The sequence below is a fragment of the Falco biarmicus genome, chromosome 12 (genome assembly GCF_023638135.1).
Source record: "Falco biarmicus isolate bFalBia1 chromosome 12, bFalBia1.pri, whole genome shotgun sequence".
NCBI classification, from domain to species: domain Eukaryota; kingdom Metazoa; phylum Chordata; class Aves; order Falconiformes; family Falconidae; genus Falco; species Falco biarmicus.
In genome coordinates, this window is record NC_079299.1 from 13,865,077 (window position 1) to 13,880,353 (window position 15,277).

The 15,277-nt window shown below is 42.6% G+C and overlaps 1 protein-coding gene across 3 annotated transcripts in view; it reads left to right on the forward strand.

Moving 5' to 3' along the window:
• Nucleotides 1-8,823: 8,823 nt before the first annotated feature.
• The window catches only part of MTA3 (metastasis associated 1 family member 3), a 135,920-nt gene continuing 129,466 nt past the window's right edge, over nucleotides 8,824-15,277 (forward strand). For 2 of the 3 annotated variants that reach the window (XM_056357434.1, XM_056357436.1), the window contains exons 1-3: nucleotides 8,824-8,948; nucleotides 11,174-11,241; nucleotides 13,146-13,239. In XM_056357434.1, coding sequence (XP_056213409.1) covers nucleotides 8,921-8,948; nucleotides 11,174-11,241; nucleotides 13,146-13,239 — 190 coding nt within the window. In that variant the 5' untranslated portion in view covers nucleotides 8,824-8,920. Of the gene's footprint in view, nucleotides 8,949-9,361; nucleotides 10,012-11,173; nucleotides 11,242-13,145; nucleotides 13,240-15,277 lie in introns of those variants that run through there. The other variant, XM_056357435.1, reaches the window with a different exon arrangement.

Here is a 15,277-nt window from a genome sequence, read left to right on the forward strand (position 1 = left end):
GTTACTTTTGTCTTCTTCGGTGGGGAAATAATTTTGGTGTAAGTGTATTGGGATTTCCTAGTATTTTTAGGGAACAGCTCAAGCCTGAACAATGAAGTGCTTGAACTGTGCACGGCATTCAGAAATATATTTGAATTTGTTGAGGACTAATACAGCAGCAAATATTGTTTCCAGTGCTTGTGATACTTCCATCATAGAAATCCGTAGGTGAGTAAGAAAGCTGTTCAGGAGCACAATTTCTCCATAAAAAAACACAGCTTTAAAATACAAGTTGATACTTTAAGTTTTACATTTTCATGTACAAAGGAAAACTCTAAAAGGCCTTTAAAAATGACAAGTCACCTTTAAGTCATGATTGCAATTAAGCAGCATACCTCTTCAAGATTTAAAGATAGAATTAATATGCTTTATAGATTGTATTAAGTTTGCTGAAGAGTTAAAGTAAAATGTCAGATTAAGCAGTGTAAACTCTGGGGAGTCTAGATGCCATCCTATAGAAGGCAACACTACACCCTGCCCAAACACCTTTTCCTGCTTCTCCCATCACAACTGATCACTGTGCTATGTTCAATCATTTATTTTCCTTTCTAAACAGAAAATGTTGATAGCCATCACACAATGATTCATGTTCAGAAGAAAATATTCATCAAGGAATCATAAATAACCTTCCTCATCCCAAAATGCTGGGCAACTACCAAAGAGAAACCCAATCAAAACATGCAGTCTTCTTAAAATATTCATTAAAAATGTCGTATTCTGAAAGCCCTGACAGTCAACTATGGCTAAGATACTTTTATTGCTGTTTTCTCCTCCCTGCCATGGTATACTGTTTTCAACTGTTTTCATGGGGGATTCTGTCGGGAACTGATGTTATGAATAATTATTACAAGAACTTACACAATACTCTCTGGCACTGCAAGGCTGGAGGGCCTTCTACCTGCACTGTACGTTACCTGCCTCCCGGGTGGGTTCATGAAAGCAGATGGCACTCAGCACTTGATAGAACTGAGCCCTGCATGCGAGGCTTGGGCGTTGACTGCTGTTTATTTGCAGACCCAGCCAGCCCTCAAAGAGGTGGGAGTCTTCATTTGGGAAGAAGACCAGAACTTCTGGAAGCAGATCTGAGAAACATGCATGAGCAGGCCTCTTCTCTCTCAGAGAATACGTGATTTAGCAGCGTGAGCTGTGTTTATTTTCTTTCTGATGTTGTCTGGGCATTTCACATACACAAATGTTTGTACTTTGACCTGGCTGCTGGTTGCTATTCTGGTGAAATTCAGGAACTGGCTTCAGTGAAAATAGTCCTGGATAACTTCATGCCTAATTTGTTTGTTGGTTGGGTTTTTTGGTGTTTTTTTTCTTTTTTGTGTGGTGGTTTTCTTGGTTTGTTTGTTTTGTGGGGTTTTTTGTTTGGTTGGTTTTTTTAAATTGCTGTTGATGCATCTTAGTTTAAAAACATTTACAGACCCCCAAAGGTAAAGTAGCTGTAACAGTTTATAAAGGGGGGGTATCGCAGTATAGCTTATTCTTGTGTTTAGAAGAATAGGAAAACAAGCATGTTGTATGCATATGAGTCCAAGATTCCTTCCTTCTACCACGTGCTTCTTTTTCTAGGAATTTTTGAGCTCTGTCACAAAGCAGAACTTGCAGGATACACCCTGAAATCTTTTCAGAGCGGTATGGCAGAACCATTGGATCAAGGAATCTAGGTTATTTCAAAGAGCATACTGTAAAAGACACTTCTTTGGTCATATTATTCCCAAAGAGCAAGAATTTGTGTTTTCCCCTAGCAGTTCTCCTCATTGCCAATTCCCTGGTTCAGAGTAATTGGATAGCTTTGAGGAAGACGGGAATGGAAACATTCAGTTTAGGCTCTGTGTGTGTGTCAGTCTTGGCTATATGCTGTACTCTTGCCTCCCAGTGGAGCTTCATAAGGAGCGGGCTGATGCACCCTGCTTTTTTCTTTATATTGAAAAATAAATTATAAGAGCAAGTTGCTTGTAAGCACAGAAAATATTCCTTGGTACCCTAGACAATACTGTAGAATATTAAAACTTGGATACTTGCAGACTGTTAATTTTGGGTATCCAGATTTTACAGGTTTCCATCCCTAGCTGTAACCAAGACCCAAGCTGCAAAAGGGTCTAGTTGCAGGGGTTGAAGAACAGTGAGAGGCTCATCTGATAAATGGGCCTGAAGACTGCAGAGGTGAAAATCTTCAGTCTGACAGGGAGAACAGTAAAACTTGACAGACTGAGCATGGATGTGACAGACCTATCAGATAGTAGACTTGGCATCTGCCTTCCCTACAGAGACTTCACTGCAATAGTGGGGAGCTTTTTACGGAATATGGGTGTTTCAGAGGCAGGTAATATGTTCATGTTTCTTGTTTGTGCATATTTGGTACAAATGGCCAAATCTGGCACAAATTTGCCTATTGTTGTGTCCATTTTGGTACAAACAGCCATTCTTAAAGAACTTGCAGGGTGTATCAGTTCATATGACATCCAAAGTTAGGCTTCTTGCTGTAGTCTTGTTTATGAAATACGTAAAATCTCCTGTTCCCATCCATACAGGGGGAATGCTCAAGGTATTCCAAGCACAGAAGTGTTCTCCACCAGTCTGCTATGTGCTAAGGGAAGTGAGTTTTCAAGCTGTTTATTTCTTCTTGCCACGCATAAGAAAAAAAATATCCAATCAGCAGCTATAAAACATGCCAGCTTTGCAGCTAGGGAGCTTCTCATTCTTACAATGTTTCTTGTGTCATCACCTATTGCCTGGTGTGGTAACTCTGCCTGCCTGCAGTAATCTGGCTACTTAAAGGTGTATTACTTGTTCTTTACGCTCAGCCTGAGAAAATACTTCATTCACTTCACTGACTTCAGCCAGACATGTGGGTGTCTCTAGGTAAAAGACTTGCTGAAAAGTGACCACCAGTACTTTCTAAAACAACAGTATTACTACCGCTCCGTGGAGTGCTGTTGGTTTTCCTCACTGGCACCCAGACTGATTTTTGGAAGCAAGTCAGAAGCCTGTTAATCAGGCAGGCAAACGCACCTCCTCTGTGGTACCGCCTGTTTTAGAAATAAAGGTCGCTTGAATGCAAAGTTAAATTCACTGTGTATAAGCACAGCGATTTCCCTGACTTAAGAGGAAGGTGTGTGTATTACACCACTGATAAATGTGTCCCTGAAATTCATCCAGCCATTTCAGAAGTGAAATTCCTCCTACCAACGAATAATGAGTGATCGTCTCACTGCACTGACCTGGAGACCTGCTACCTGTGTAAACTGTTCTTGGTTTCAAAACGAAAGGTAAAAACAGCACCTGAGAATTTCAGGTCAGATGTGTCTGTAATGGAAACACAAGGCAGTGTTTAGAGACATGGTAAGGCACTGAGGGTACGTTTGGTCAGTAAGTTGTGCTTTGGTGTTGCTTGCCCATAATCATTCAATCCCCAGAAAAAGTGAACTGAACAGATGCTGAGTCCTTGACTTAAATTAATTCTGCTCAGGTGAATGTACTGTACTCTACTTAAATATGTGTCATTAAGCACCTTTGACAGCTTTTTAGCAGATGTTTAGCATGAAAAATAGATCAGTTGAGAGAAAGGGAGAGATAAAGAGTAAATCCAGAGTGGCATGTTTAATGTCTATCTAGTATTACTGTGCTCAAGCCCAAAATGGCTTCACTTAGGAGCACTACAGATGTGTGCAATGCTCCAGCGTGCTTCCAACTGCTCTGATTCACAACCTTGCTTACGTCAAAGATGATACAGGCACTTAATAGTCTCACCTTAACCCTACTGGAGTCAACCACAAAACTCAAATCGACTTTAACAGAAACAAGATGTGAACCTGTCTTCTCTAAAACTCGCAAACAGGATGGGGTACAAAACTGAATCCTAGAGCAGCGGGCTTTTTCTCCATTCGAATGTGAACTGCAAAATAAATCGGTAGCTAAAACAAAAGCTCTAGACTGGCAATTTTTTTTTTTTGTTTAACACTTGATTAGAAAATAAGATCTTTACTCTGTTACTGAGATCAGTATAAAAAACAAAGTTATGCATGTGGAGCGGAAGAAATGCATTTTTGCATATCTAGTCTTTAGTAGTAGATTAATAATCCCTCCTTCCCTCTCTCCAAAAGCCTATAGTATTATTGCAATAGAATGGGTTTTATTACAGCAAATTCAGTCAGAACAGGAAGAGAGGTACATACAGGTTCAAATCTGACTTATTTTGCTCAAAAAAAAGTCCTTAATTCAATTGTACGATTTATAGGAAATGAAATTATGTATGGTGTCAAAGCAGTGCCATATGGTAGGCTATAGCATCTATCTATGTAACAGCATGACACTTATTGAAAAAGCATTACCAAATATCTCTTTTCCACTGCCCACTCAAATAATAACTTCTTTCCAGCCATAAGCACCACTTTTCTCTGCACATTAATTCAGTAGTATTCTTACAACTTTAAAATTTGGATTGAACACCTAAATCTGCAAACTACTGACAATTCAGCAATTAACTTTAAGATATTGTCTAAATCATATTTAATGAAAATAGTGACATATTTAGCTAAGAGTCTCTTGAGAGATCTGACTCACAGAGTCAATAAAAAAGCCAACGTTATTTCTGATGCCAAGAGAAGATGATTGTCTCTTGTGAGAGGGTTGGGATTTTTTTTCTGGTTTATAAAGAAGTTGATATGGAAGCATCTACTACAGATTACACCTAGCTTCTGTTTCAGTAGAGGCAGCTAAAATTTTCTGTTGCTTACGATAACAAACAGTGACTTTCATATTCCTGTAAATTAAATTTAAAAATCTTACATAATGCCTGTTACAAAATGGAAGTTATCTAAGGTTTTTATAAATAATAATGAGTATTGATATGGAAAAATGTTTTTCTTCGGTGATTAAGTGACAGCAATATGAAATCTGTTTCTGTTACAAATTTATTAATGAGGTCTTGCAAGCCATGGTGTCTCTTTGCATTACTAAGAAAAAAAGTGCAGGTACTTTTAGCTGTCTGTAAGCCAGTCCAATCGGTGCACAGCTGTATTAGCTGGCATGTTTGTTCACACTAGATGAAAGTGAGTTTGTACAGACTACGTACCTTTTTTTGAGCTGCAGGACAAGTCCGCGAACTACCGATGTCCTCTATGGCAGTGAATTACTCTCAGTATAAGCAGGAGTTTAGGCTAATAAGAAATGATTATTTGTGAAGTCCTTTGTATTTTTTTAACTCTTTGTACGCGTTATGTGCATGCAGCCTGTTTATTCGTTTTAGCAGTTCTGCTAGCAAGGGAGCCGCTTTCCCTTGGTTGTGAACTCATAGAATCATTTAGGTTGGAAAAGACCATAAACCTGCACTGCTGTTTCCTATGTTTCCAGATTACCCATGCCGAAAAGAAACTCTAGGCTCAGCCAATTCGAGTTAGACAGGTCCCATAAGTACAGCCCAAGGATGGGGCCGTCTAAACGCATTTTCCTTTCAATTGCATCAGCATGAGGGTGAGCCTCTACGAAAGCTCTACAAGAGGCTGAGCACCTTTTATTAAGGTTCAAGCAGCTCTCTTCTCCAGTGCTTTTGTTGATTTCAATAAGATGTTTGTACCTGTAAGATCCTGAAGTATTCCATTCTTAAACACACCTCTACAAATAGATTTTACTATACACCCCTGAACTGTCAGTTTAATCCTTAAGCAAGTAATTGAGGAAGATTTGTCTTCAGTACTGGTGTCTTTTGTGAGCATGTTTGTGGGGTTTAGGGGAGGGTGTGCGTGTTAAGATTCAGGCTTTTACTACCTAGAGAAGATGCTGGGTTGGAACCTTTGAAAACTCAGGACACAAACCAGGATGCTGCACAACAGCTGCAAGGGTAACTCCCTTATTCTGCCACTTTCTGGGGTGATAAGGTTGTCAGAGCTTTTTGAAACTTTCCCACTATTGCAGACCCAGTAAGAAGAGAACATCAGTAGTGAGTTTTTCTGTCTGATGCAAGAATCCTATGAAGAAAAAATTAAACTTTTTTGTATTATCCTTAATCAAAAAAATGTATTTCAATATTGCATTTTTTTAAATACAGTAAGAAAATTGTATAGCTCCAGTCAGCTTAATGGGTATTTAATATATGTGATTTAAGTGCATGTGATGATGCTAAAGTGAAAGAGCCAATAAAGAGGGTGTGGCCTGGAGAAGTTGATAGACACTATTGGAAATACCATGAAAGATCTGCAGGCAGCCATCCTTCCAGCGCCTCATCTCCATCTCCTTCAGTACTGCTAAGCTAGCTCACCACAGGGGGCCATTAGTGAGCCTGGACTGGGGAACTGGTCTACCTTTTAATAGTATCCTTTACACTCCTCTTCTTGGCTACTTTTTGGAGGAATATGAGGAAGAATGATGGGCTGCTCTGGATGGTACAACAACAAAAGCTGTGAAATTAAGTTCCTGGGTAATCTGTATCTCTAACAGAAATAATCTATATTGCAACTTCAATTTAAGTAGCTACAGAAATGTGGTTTCTTTTGAACAACACAAGTAATCTGAGTCTGTAGCTGAATATAGTTCATTTACCAGGTTAAGACGAAGCTTGTATCTGAATTTTTTCTCAACAATGTTGTGGCTGAAACAAGAGTTTTCCATTATATTTAACCTTGAAAAATGAAGATGTTTACATAACTTCAATTTTTTACATTCCATGCACTGAGATAGCACAGAAAATAAACTGTATCCAGGCTTTTGTATACATTACACCAAAGTAAAATGTACTGCCAGTCCTCCAACTTGGTACGCAACCACAGCTAGCTGTACCTACTACCTCCCTCAGCTTGCAGCAGTGACTTGAAACTGCACAAATACAGCAGCATGACACCATACGGTATCACGTGATGTTATCTGTGGCTATGCAAACTGTGTTAGTGTGAATAATAAGGCCCAGTGATTTGGTACCAAGGTGTATAAAAGTCATTATTTATCTGGTCTGTGACGTGTGCCTCAGGCAGCTGTAAATAAAGGGGTTTTTTCTTGCTGTTTTCAGGCTGTCAACCTGAAAGGGCAGTCTGGGACCACGGGTTTTCCTGGGCTGCTCTCTCATGAATTTGAGAGGTGAATTCTGTGTCTTCAGGAGCAGCTTTCATTTTCCATAGGGCATGCCTTCAGATGGTGGAAGCGAGAGTCTGTTTCTATCAAAATCTACTCCTTTCTGGATGAGGGTACATTGTAAGCTTCAAAATGTGGAAAATTCCTCTAATGTCGAAGTGCAAACTTAAGCTGAGGGAAAGAGCTCGAAGGCATTTTGTTTAATTGATAATGTCTGCAACAAGCCAAATATTTGAATTAACTGTTCCCTTGTCTTGAAAGTTTAACCTGTTTCATTTACCAAGCAGTAAACCACAAGAGTAAAAATAACCCCCCGTTTAACTTCTAGCTATTTGTATTTCGTTCTCTGCTGAGGTAGCGTTATTGTGCCTCTAGAAATAACCAGCCGGACAGAGTTGTGACTTCCCAAGGAGGTCTGCAGACTTTCTTTTCAGCTGCCACAGATGTTCTTGTCAGGAGGCAAAACAGAGGAAGATTTCCAGTTTTTCCTTTCAATGCATGAACGTGTTGCTGTGTATTAGAGACGACTAAATCACTGTATCGTACACCTGCTTCATGTATTTAAGGAATTTGGTACTCAAGTTGCCTCTGACCAAAGTAGTCACTCAGGAATTTAAAAGTGCCCTGCAAGCAGAAGAAATCTTAACCTAATAGTAGTTACAGGTTCACTTAAGGGTGGAAAGGGAAGAGAGCATGCAATCATTAGAAACTCCAGGGAAGCTCATCCTCCTCCTAATCCACAAGTTTCCCAGCAGCTCAGGATGAAGTGAGGTGTTAGTGTGGTAATGCTCCAGCTGCACGCACAAACATCCAGGACACGAAACAAATAATAAATCATCACCTTCCTTGCAAGAAAATGACAGAAAGCATTCCTCTCGCAAGGAAGCACTCCACAGCTGGATCAATGTGTTTGTAAAGCGCACGCCTCGGCAGTGGTGGCGTGAACTTTGTATATAAACTCGGGGAAATGGCTTCGTGTTACATCAATATCGACGGGTTTTGAAGCACCCCTCTCATCGGATGATATGTAAGCATCTCCTTCAACGCTTCCTGACGACGAGGCGAGCTGCTGCCTTATCTTTGCCCCCTCGTAGCCGCTTTCTGCCGCCCGCAGCGGGCAGGGCCGCCCGGCTCGGCGCGCCTGGCCCCGGCTGCCGCCCGCTCCCCGGCCCCGGCCCGCGCCCAGGGCGGACAAAGGGGCCGCCGGACCGAGCGCCAACAGGTGCTGCGCTACAAACTTTCCCTGGGTTATTCCTCAGAGCTTCCTCAGGGGAGAGTTCCCTGGGCGGCAGAGGACAAAGCGGCGCCGGGGCAGCGGCGACCACCACAAAAAGACCAGAGGGGGCTGGAGAGGAAGGGCACAGCCGCCCGCTTCCCCCGGGCGCGGCGGCGCTCCCGAGGTGCGGCACAAAGCGGCGGGAGCCCCCCCGGCCCGGTAAGGCACCCCGCTCCGCGCCGCCGGCAGCCGCGCCCCCGCCCCCCCGCGCCCCGCTCGGGCCGTCCCACTTGCGGCCAGGCCGCCGCCCCGCGCCGCTGGCCCCTGCCTCGGACCCGCCTCGGGGCCGGTGCGCGGCGGGGAGGGAGGGGAGCGGTGGGGGGCGGTTGTTTAACCCCTTCCTCGCCGGGCGGCTCGGGAAACGGCCGAGGCGGCGGCACCGCCAGGCGCGGCGTCGCGTCCTGTGCCCGGGCGGGGAGGGGTGGCGCAGGGTGGGGGGGGAGTGCGCGGCGGGGGGGCCGCGGGAGCCGCTCCCTGCTCGCCCGGCCCGGCAGAGGCGGCGGGAGGAGGAGGACGAGGGCGGCGCAGAGCGCAGACATGGCGGCCAACATGTACCGAGTGGGAGGTATGTCGGGACGCGGCAGCGCCCGCCCGGCGCCGGGGGGTCCTGCGCCCGGCGGCGGGGACGGCGCCTGGCCGGGGGTCCCCCCCGAGCCGCGGGCTGTGCGCGCCGCGCCGGGGCGACGACAGGGGCGCCGGCCCCTTCGCCCGCCGCGGCCGGTGCGACGGCCCCGAGCGGGGCGGCCAGGCCCGGGCGGGCGGCGGGAGGCGGCAGCCGGTCCCGGCAGAGGGGCCGCCGGGCCTGCCGCGGGCGGAGGGGGAGGACGCAGGTTCCTCCTCCGCCAGCCCTGTGCGCCGGGTGGGAGGCCGGCCCCCGCCGCCGAGGAGGAGAAGGGCAGCGCCGCCCTCCGCGGAGAAGGGGGGAGCGGCGCCGCCGGCTTCCTGCCCCTTCGCCGCCGCGCGGGCCGGGCACGGCTGCCCTCCGCGCCTCGCCGCCTTCCCCGGGAGCGGCGCAGGGCCGCCCGGCGGGCCTCTGCCCGGCCACCGGCCGAGCCGGCGCACGGAGGCAGGCTGGCCCGCCTGCGGGGCGAGCGGGGGGCGGCCTGCGGGGGCCGCGCGCCCCCGGCCCGGGGACCTGCCTCGACCCTGCCCCGCTGCGGCCTGGCGGGCCTGGGCGGCGTGGCGTGGGCAGCCGGCGCCCGGCCCGGGGGGCGCCCGGCAGCGCTTCCCGCCGTGCCGTGCCCCTGCCCCCGCGTCCTCCCTCCCCTTAACGGCCGAGTTCCTTCGCGCCTGCCTTCATCTGCCGGGGATAAATAATAAATCCCGCAGTGTAACTGGGGGATTTCTGCCAGCTTTCCTGCTTACCGACGACGTGACCCCTGAGCAGCGCGCAGATACGCGACTGCCTGGCGCTGGGCGAAGGGGGGGCACTTCGGCGGTAACGAACACGGCGGACGCCTCTCTTCCCACCCGGTGAAAGAGACGCTGAGGACTTGGGCTGCCCTGCCTTGAGCGGGCATGGCTGGCTGCCTGGCGCCCTGCCTCAGGTGCACCGCTCCGCCTGGCTCCTCGGTGCCTGGTGCTCTAAAATGGCTTGTCTCCTTCTGCTCTCACCCCAGCAGCCTGAGGTGAGAGGGAAGACGCGAGTACATGAGAGACGACAGTAGCTGGCTTGGCTCTTTCTGCCTCTGTTTTGAGATACACATCCACAAGTCCTCCATCTGCGTACTCCTTCATTAGGGCATTTAGATTGTAATCCCATCAGCCCTTACTCATGAGAGTAATCCTCTGAGCAGCGCTGTTGAGATCTGGGTAGAGTTTGCTTCTCGGGTCATCAGTGCTCAGTTTTTTTCGTTGTAATCTTAATAGGTGATTGTGAACAACATCCTGAGATCACATTCTTTCTTTAGAGCTCAATGGGCTACCCGAGGTTCTGTTCCACTCTACTGTCGTGTCAAAGTGTTGTAGAAGAGTTTGATACACCGTTATCGTGTCCCCCCCCCCAATTTTTTAAAATAAAATTTGCAAGATGCACGGTGCAGAGATCAAATATTAAATATAAAGTGTGGTTAGTATTTGATGAGAGTTTTTCATTTGACGAAAACAAGTGTTGAGAAATCTGTTGAAGGAAATGTGCTGCATGTCAATTCTGTGTATGTTACATGGGAGCAGCTTTGAGGATATGAGTAAACTTCCACATACTCCATGAAAATACTTCTTAAGTGAATTACGCTATAAGAGATTTTGTCCTGGGAGAGCCTCACTAACCTCATGACTATTACTGCTTAATATAGTTTGCATGTTGTTGAACAGAGAAGGCAAGAAAAGGAAGTATTGTAAAATGTGCGTGACTTGTTTGGATAACCATATTACTACAGCAGCTGATAATAAATGTCAGGTAGCCTATCTTACAAAATACTTATCTCCCATAATATTGAAACTCACTAAAGCACTGGCTTCTTAAATCTTCCCTAATCAATTGTGAGAAGCTGCCGCCTTTATATCAAGATTAATGGTGCGTGCAGATTACTGAATTACGCTGTAAGCTCCAACACGAGGCATATAACTTTATTTCAGCATGATTGCTAAAGCACCTGTAGTGCAGTTATGACCACAATTTAGGAATAAACTATGTTAAATCTCAGTGCAGAAATACTTTGCTGTCTGAACATTTCCTAATAAATCTCAGCTTTTTAAAGCTGCTAGGTTTAGAAAAAAAAAATTCCGCTAATGATAAGCTTTTACATATTATTTTTTGGTATTTTGATATCTTCCCTTTTTTCATTGCAGATTATGTTTATTTTGAAAACTCTTCCAGCAATCCATATCTCATTCGGAGAATTGAAGAACTTAACAAGGTATGCAGGTGTCTTAAGATTCTTGCTTAACGTTTGACAACAATCAGTGCACTTTTCAAAAAAAACAGTGAATGATTTCCATCCCATAAGGGTTCCATTGTGGTAGCCTTTTCTGTTTGGGTTTCTTTTGTTTGTTTTTTCTTTGGGTTTGTTTTTGTTTTCACTTTCTTGAAATTTGCTGTCTATGTTGTGTATATTTCAGTTACTGAAACCTTACTATGTGACATCCTGTAATTTTGCCCTGATATCTAAGGAAACACCCAGTTGATCACTCCTGGTGAACAGGGGTACTCTGCTATAAAAATTTCAAATCAAACCCCACAAATGCCTGAGGAAATGAATCAATTTAATTCTTTCTGTGGTGATGGCACTGTGAATCCATCTGGAATGATGGTGATCATGTAATGTGTCTGCTTTTGGGTGTAAGTGTAAAGAGCTAGTAGGCATCAGTGAGACTTTGCAGTGATCAGATAACAGAATATGTGACTTCTGTGGCTGTTTATTGCTCTTCTTATTGGCAGCTGTGAATGAAGGATGGGCTTTTGAATAGGAATAGAGACTGTATTCGCTCTCTTTATCCTGAGTGTATTTTTAGAAAGAATGGAGGCTTTTCACAGTGTCATTTTGGGGAGAGCATGATTATTTTCATTCACTCTTGTACTACTAAGAATGGTGTGGGATTTTTATTGATGTATTTTTTTAGCATGGCATATTTTTACTATTCTATCAAACAGTATTAAAACTTACCAATACATTATGCCAAAAGTTAATGATCAAAATGCCAATCGTGATGTAAATAATGATAAAGGGTTTTTTTTTTCCCTGCGGTTAGAAAGTAAATCAAAAAAACGGTGACTTGCAAATGGTTTTCTTCTTTTTAATGGGACATAGTATTACTCCGTAGCAGACATCAACCACATTACCTGTTAGTGCTGTCCAACACAACATCCACTGAACTTGTGCATGGCAAATCATTTTGGACTTTTATTGGAGAACAGTATTTTTTTATTTACAGTAATTGAAATGATTCCAATCATGTTCTGAATGTAATGTTTATTATCTTTAAACTGCATTGCTGTAATTTAATCTTGCTTGTGGATGGCAGAGTCGTGTATTGATTTTTTTTTTTTTTTTTTTTTAAAGAGAGTTTCAAGGATACAGTCCAGATACCTTAATTGTGATTTATGTGCTTTCATGCGTTAAAGGCATTGAGCAAACATGGAGATGTTACACAAATACGTAATGAAATGCTTTTGTTATCATTTTAGCAGAGATAAGATGTTTTGGGGTTTTATGGTAAGAAACTTAATTAAAACATGATACTTTTCAGTGCCACATCTTGAGTTTTAAATAAGTGACTCCAGGTAACTAACAAATTTTGTACTTCTTATACAGTTCCTCAAATATTAGTAGATTCTTTGCATTATCAAGCTAAAGAGCATGATCCCTATAATGAGTTGTGAAAACAACTGTGAACTAAATAGCTCTTTCGTCTTATGAGCTGCAGTGAATTCTCAATTAAACCATGTTATATTAAATATGATTAAAAAAAATGCTAGAGTACTTTGTAATATACTTTTCTGTCTAAATCTGCATGGCAAAGAAATGTTCACAAGCTTCTGATATGTCTTAAGGATTCTTATATTAACATGATACTGACTTTACGTCTCTAAACAAGTGAATAATGTATAAATTCTTAGGACTAAATAATTATAATCAATATTGTTGTCTGATCTGAAATTGATATTGACCAGTGTCAGGAAGCATTTACTTACTTGGGTAATTCTGTTCATTGCAGCCTGACTGATCATGTGAGAACTAGTAATAATGAGGGAGGGGCATTGAATTTGTGTTACTCAGTTGAGGAAGGATACATTCTGACTTGATTTATCTTTCTTTTGTAGACTGCCAATGGGAACGTGGAAGCAAAAGTGGTGTGTTTTTATAGGCGAAGAGATATTTCCAACAGCCTTATAATGCTTGCAGATAAGCATGCTAGTAAGTAGATTGTATAGGGCATTTTTTTCTTTCTATCATAGCCTATTCAGTTTCTGCAGCTGCTTAAAATTGCATTTCTTTGGCATGTGGACTATATATCAGACATTAATTAGTACCAGGTTAGGTGCTGATGCTGGCCCTGCTTGTAGTAGTTGATTACTGTATTAAAGTGATTGTAAGTCTCCATTTGGAAAAAAAGCCCAACCAAAAAAATGTTTTTTTATCTGGAAGATGCAGCTATGTTTCTTATGTCAGATCTTGCTTCTGAGTCGATTTAAGCTTAAGAGCATTCGTGAGGATTTCATTTGACTTTTTTGAGTTAGACATAAGTGCGTATTGCTTACTGTAAAGAATGAAATGTATCATTGAAGACTGAGAATCACTGGAGATAGTAAAATAGCTGTTTTGTGCATTCAGTACAGTAGTAGCCAGCATCATCTCATTGGTTTTTCAGAAAATTTGCAAGGGGTAATTGGGGAAAAACCTCTCATTTTCATCATGAACTTAGCTTTTTTTTTGGTAGCTGCCATTTGGTCTGCAACTGAAATACAGTATCTTTCGGTAACTTTATGATTATAATTCTGAAGACAAAAAGGGACTTAAAAAACTGAGATGTTTGAGAAAATACTTATTTGCAAAATATTGCACTCATGTTTGTAAGTAACTGAAGTATTAAATGTGTCAACATCTGGTAATTTTCTTGCCATATACTGTTAAATAATATTTTGATTATAAATAATACTATTATGGTATTTGAGTTCTTCCATACAAAATATATAGAAACTTAGAACTTCTAGTGAGCTTCACTAAGCTTTCCGGCACATCTTTTGTTTGTTTTTCTTTTCTAATGGAGGGGGCAGGGCAGGATGAAAAGGATAACAGTTGTACTGGAAATATTATATTTTTTTCATTTGATTTTTAAAACATGAATCTTGGAAATTTTCTTGGTTGCCTTATTTTTTAGAAAAGGATGTGTTAGTTCTGTGGGCATCATGGAAAAATGAGGAAGATTTTTCTATTTCCTTTGTGAGCTTTAGATTGCCATTTTGTCAGCACTTTGATATAAAGGACTTGTTGACGGTCTGTTGCTCTTCCACTATAGCATAGTAGGGGTTTGTTGGTGTCGGTAGAAGTACCATGGAATGTTCCATCATGTTTTCTCTGTTGAGATTCTCTTGCTGTTTTCTAGTGAGAAAATAAAAATTTAATTTCTAGCTGATTCAACAAGCATCTTTAGAATGCCTGTGTCTCTCGGGTCGTAAGTCTTCTAACCCAGCATTCTTATGGGTTAGGTTTCTCTGTGGATGTTTTCTCTGTACATAATGTTTTCTTTCTGTCCAGTCTGTGGAATCTGTATAGCTAAGTTATCTTCTGAGATATGTGTTACAGTTACAGGGTTCAGCACATAGTGAACAATTGCTCGTCTGGATCTTCGTACAGCTCATGCAGCAGATGTAGTTAAGTGTCAAATAAATTTAAATGTTTTGGTTCTGGAATACCACAGTGTTCTGTTTAAAAATATGATGCAAAAAAAATATTTGTATATTTATGAACTGAATGTTTGGGAATGTTTTATACTAATATGTTGATGCTTCAACACTTCTACCTGGTTTGTTATAAAATAAATGCTAAAAGATACGAGTTTCTTATGGAGTGGAAATTCTATTTCAGTCGCTGATGTCTCCAGTTCGTGTATCTAGAGAAGCCTTTTAATCTGCTTGATCTTTTCTAAAGACATTTTATATTGCTAGCAACTTTTTTTTTCTTTATGATGGAGAAAACTGTCCTAAGTAATGAAACTTTGAAGATTTTAGCAGGTGGGGATTAGGGGTTTTTTTAGGTGACACTTCAATTTCTAAAGGTTACGTTTTGTGATGTAGGTGCGGTTGCATTTAATAAGAGAAGAAAATTGTTTGGTAAGAAAATATTTCGGAACTTTTAAGAAAAAATTTTCAGTAACTTGAAAAAGTTTCAAAACAATTTTAAAGAATGTTTTGGAGAAATGGGATGAAGTAGATCATTGACACTATCGCTTATA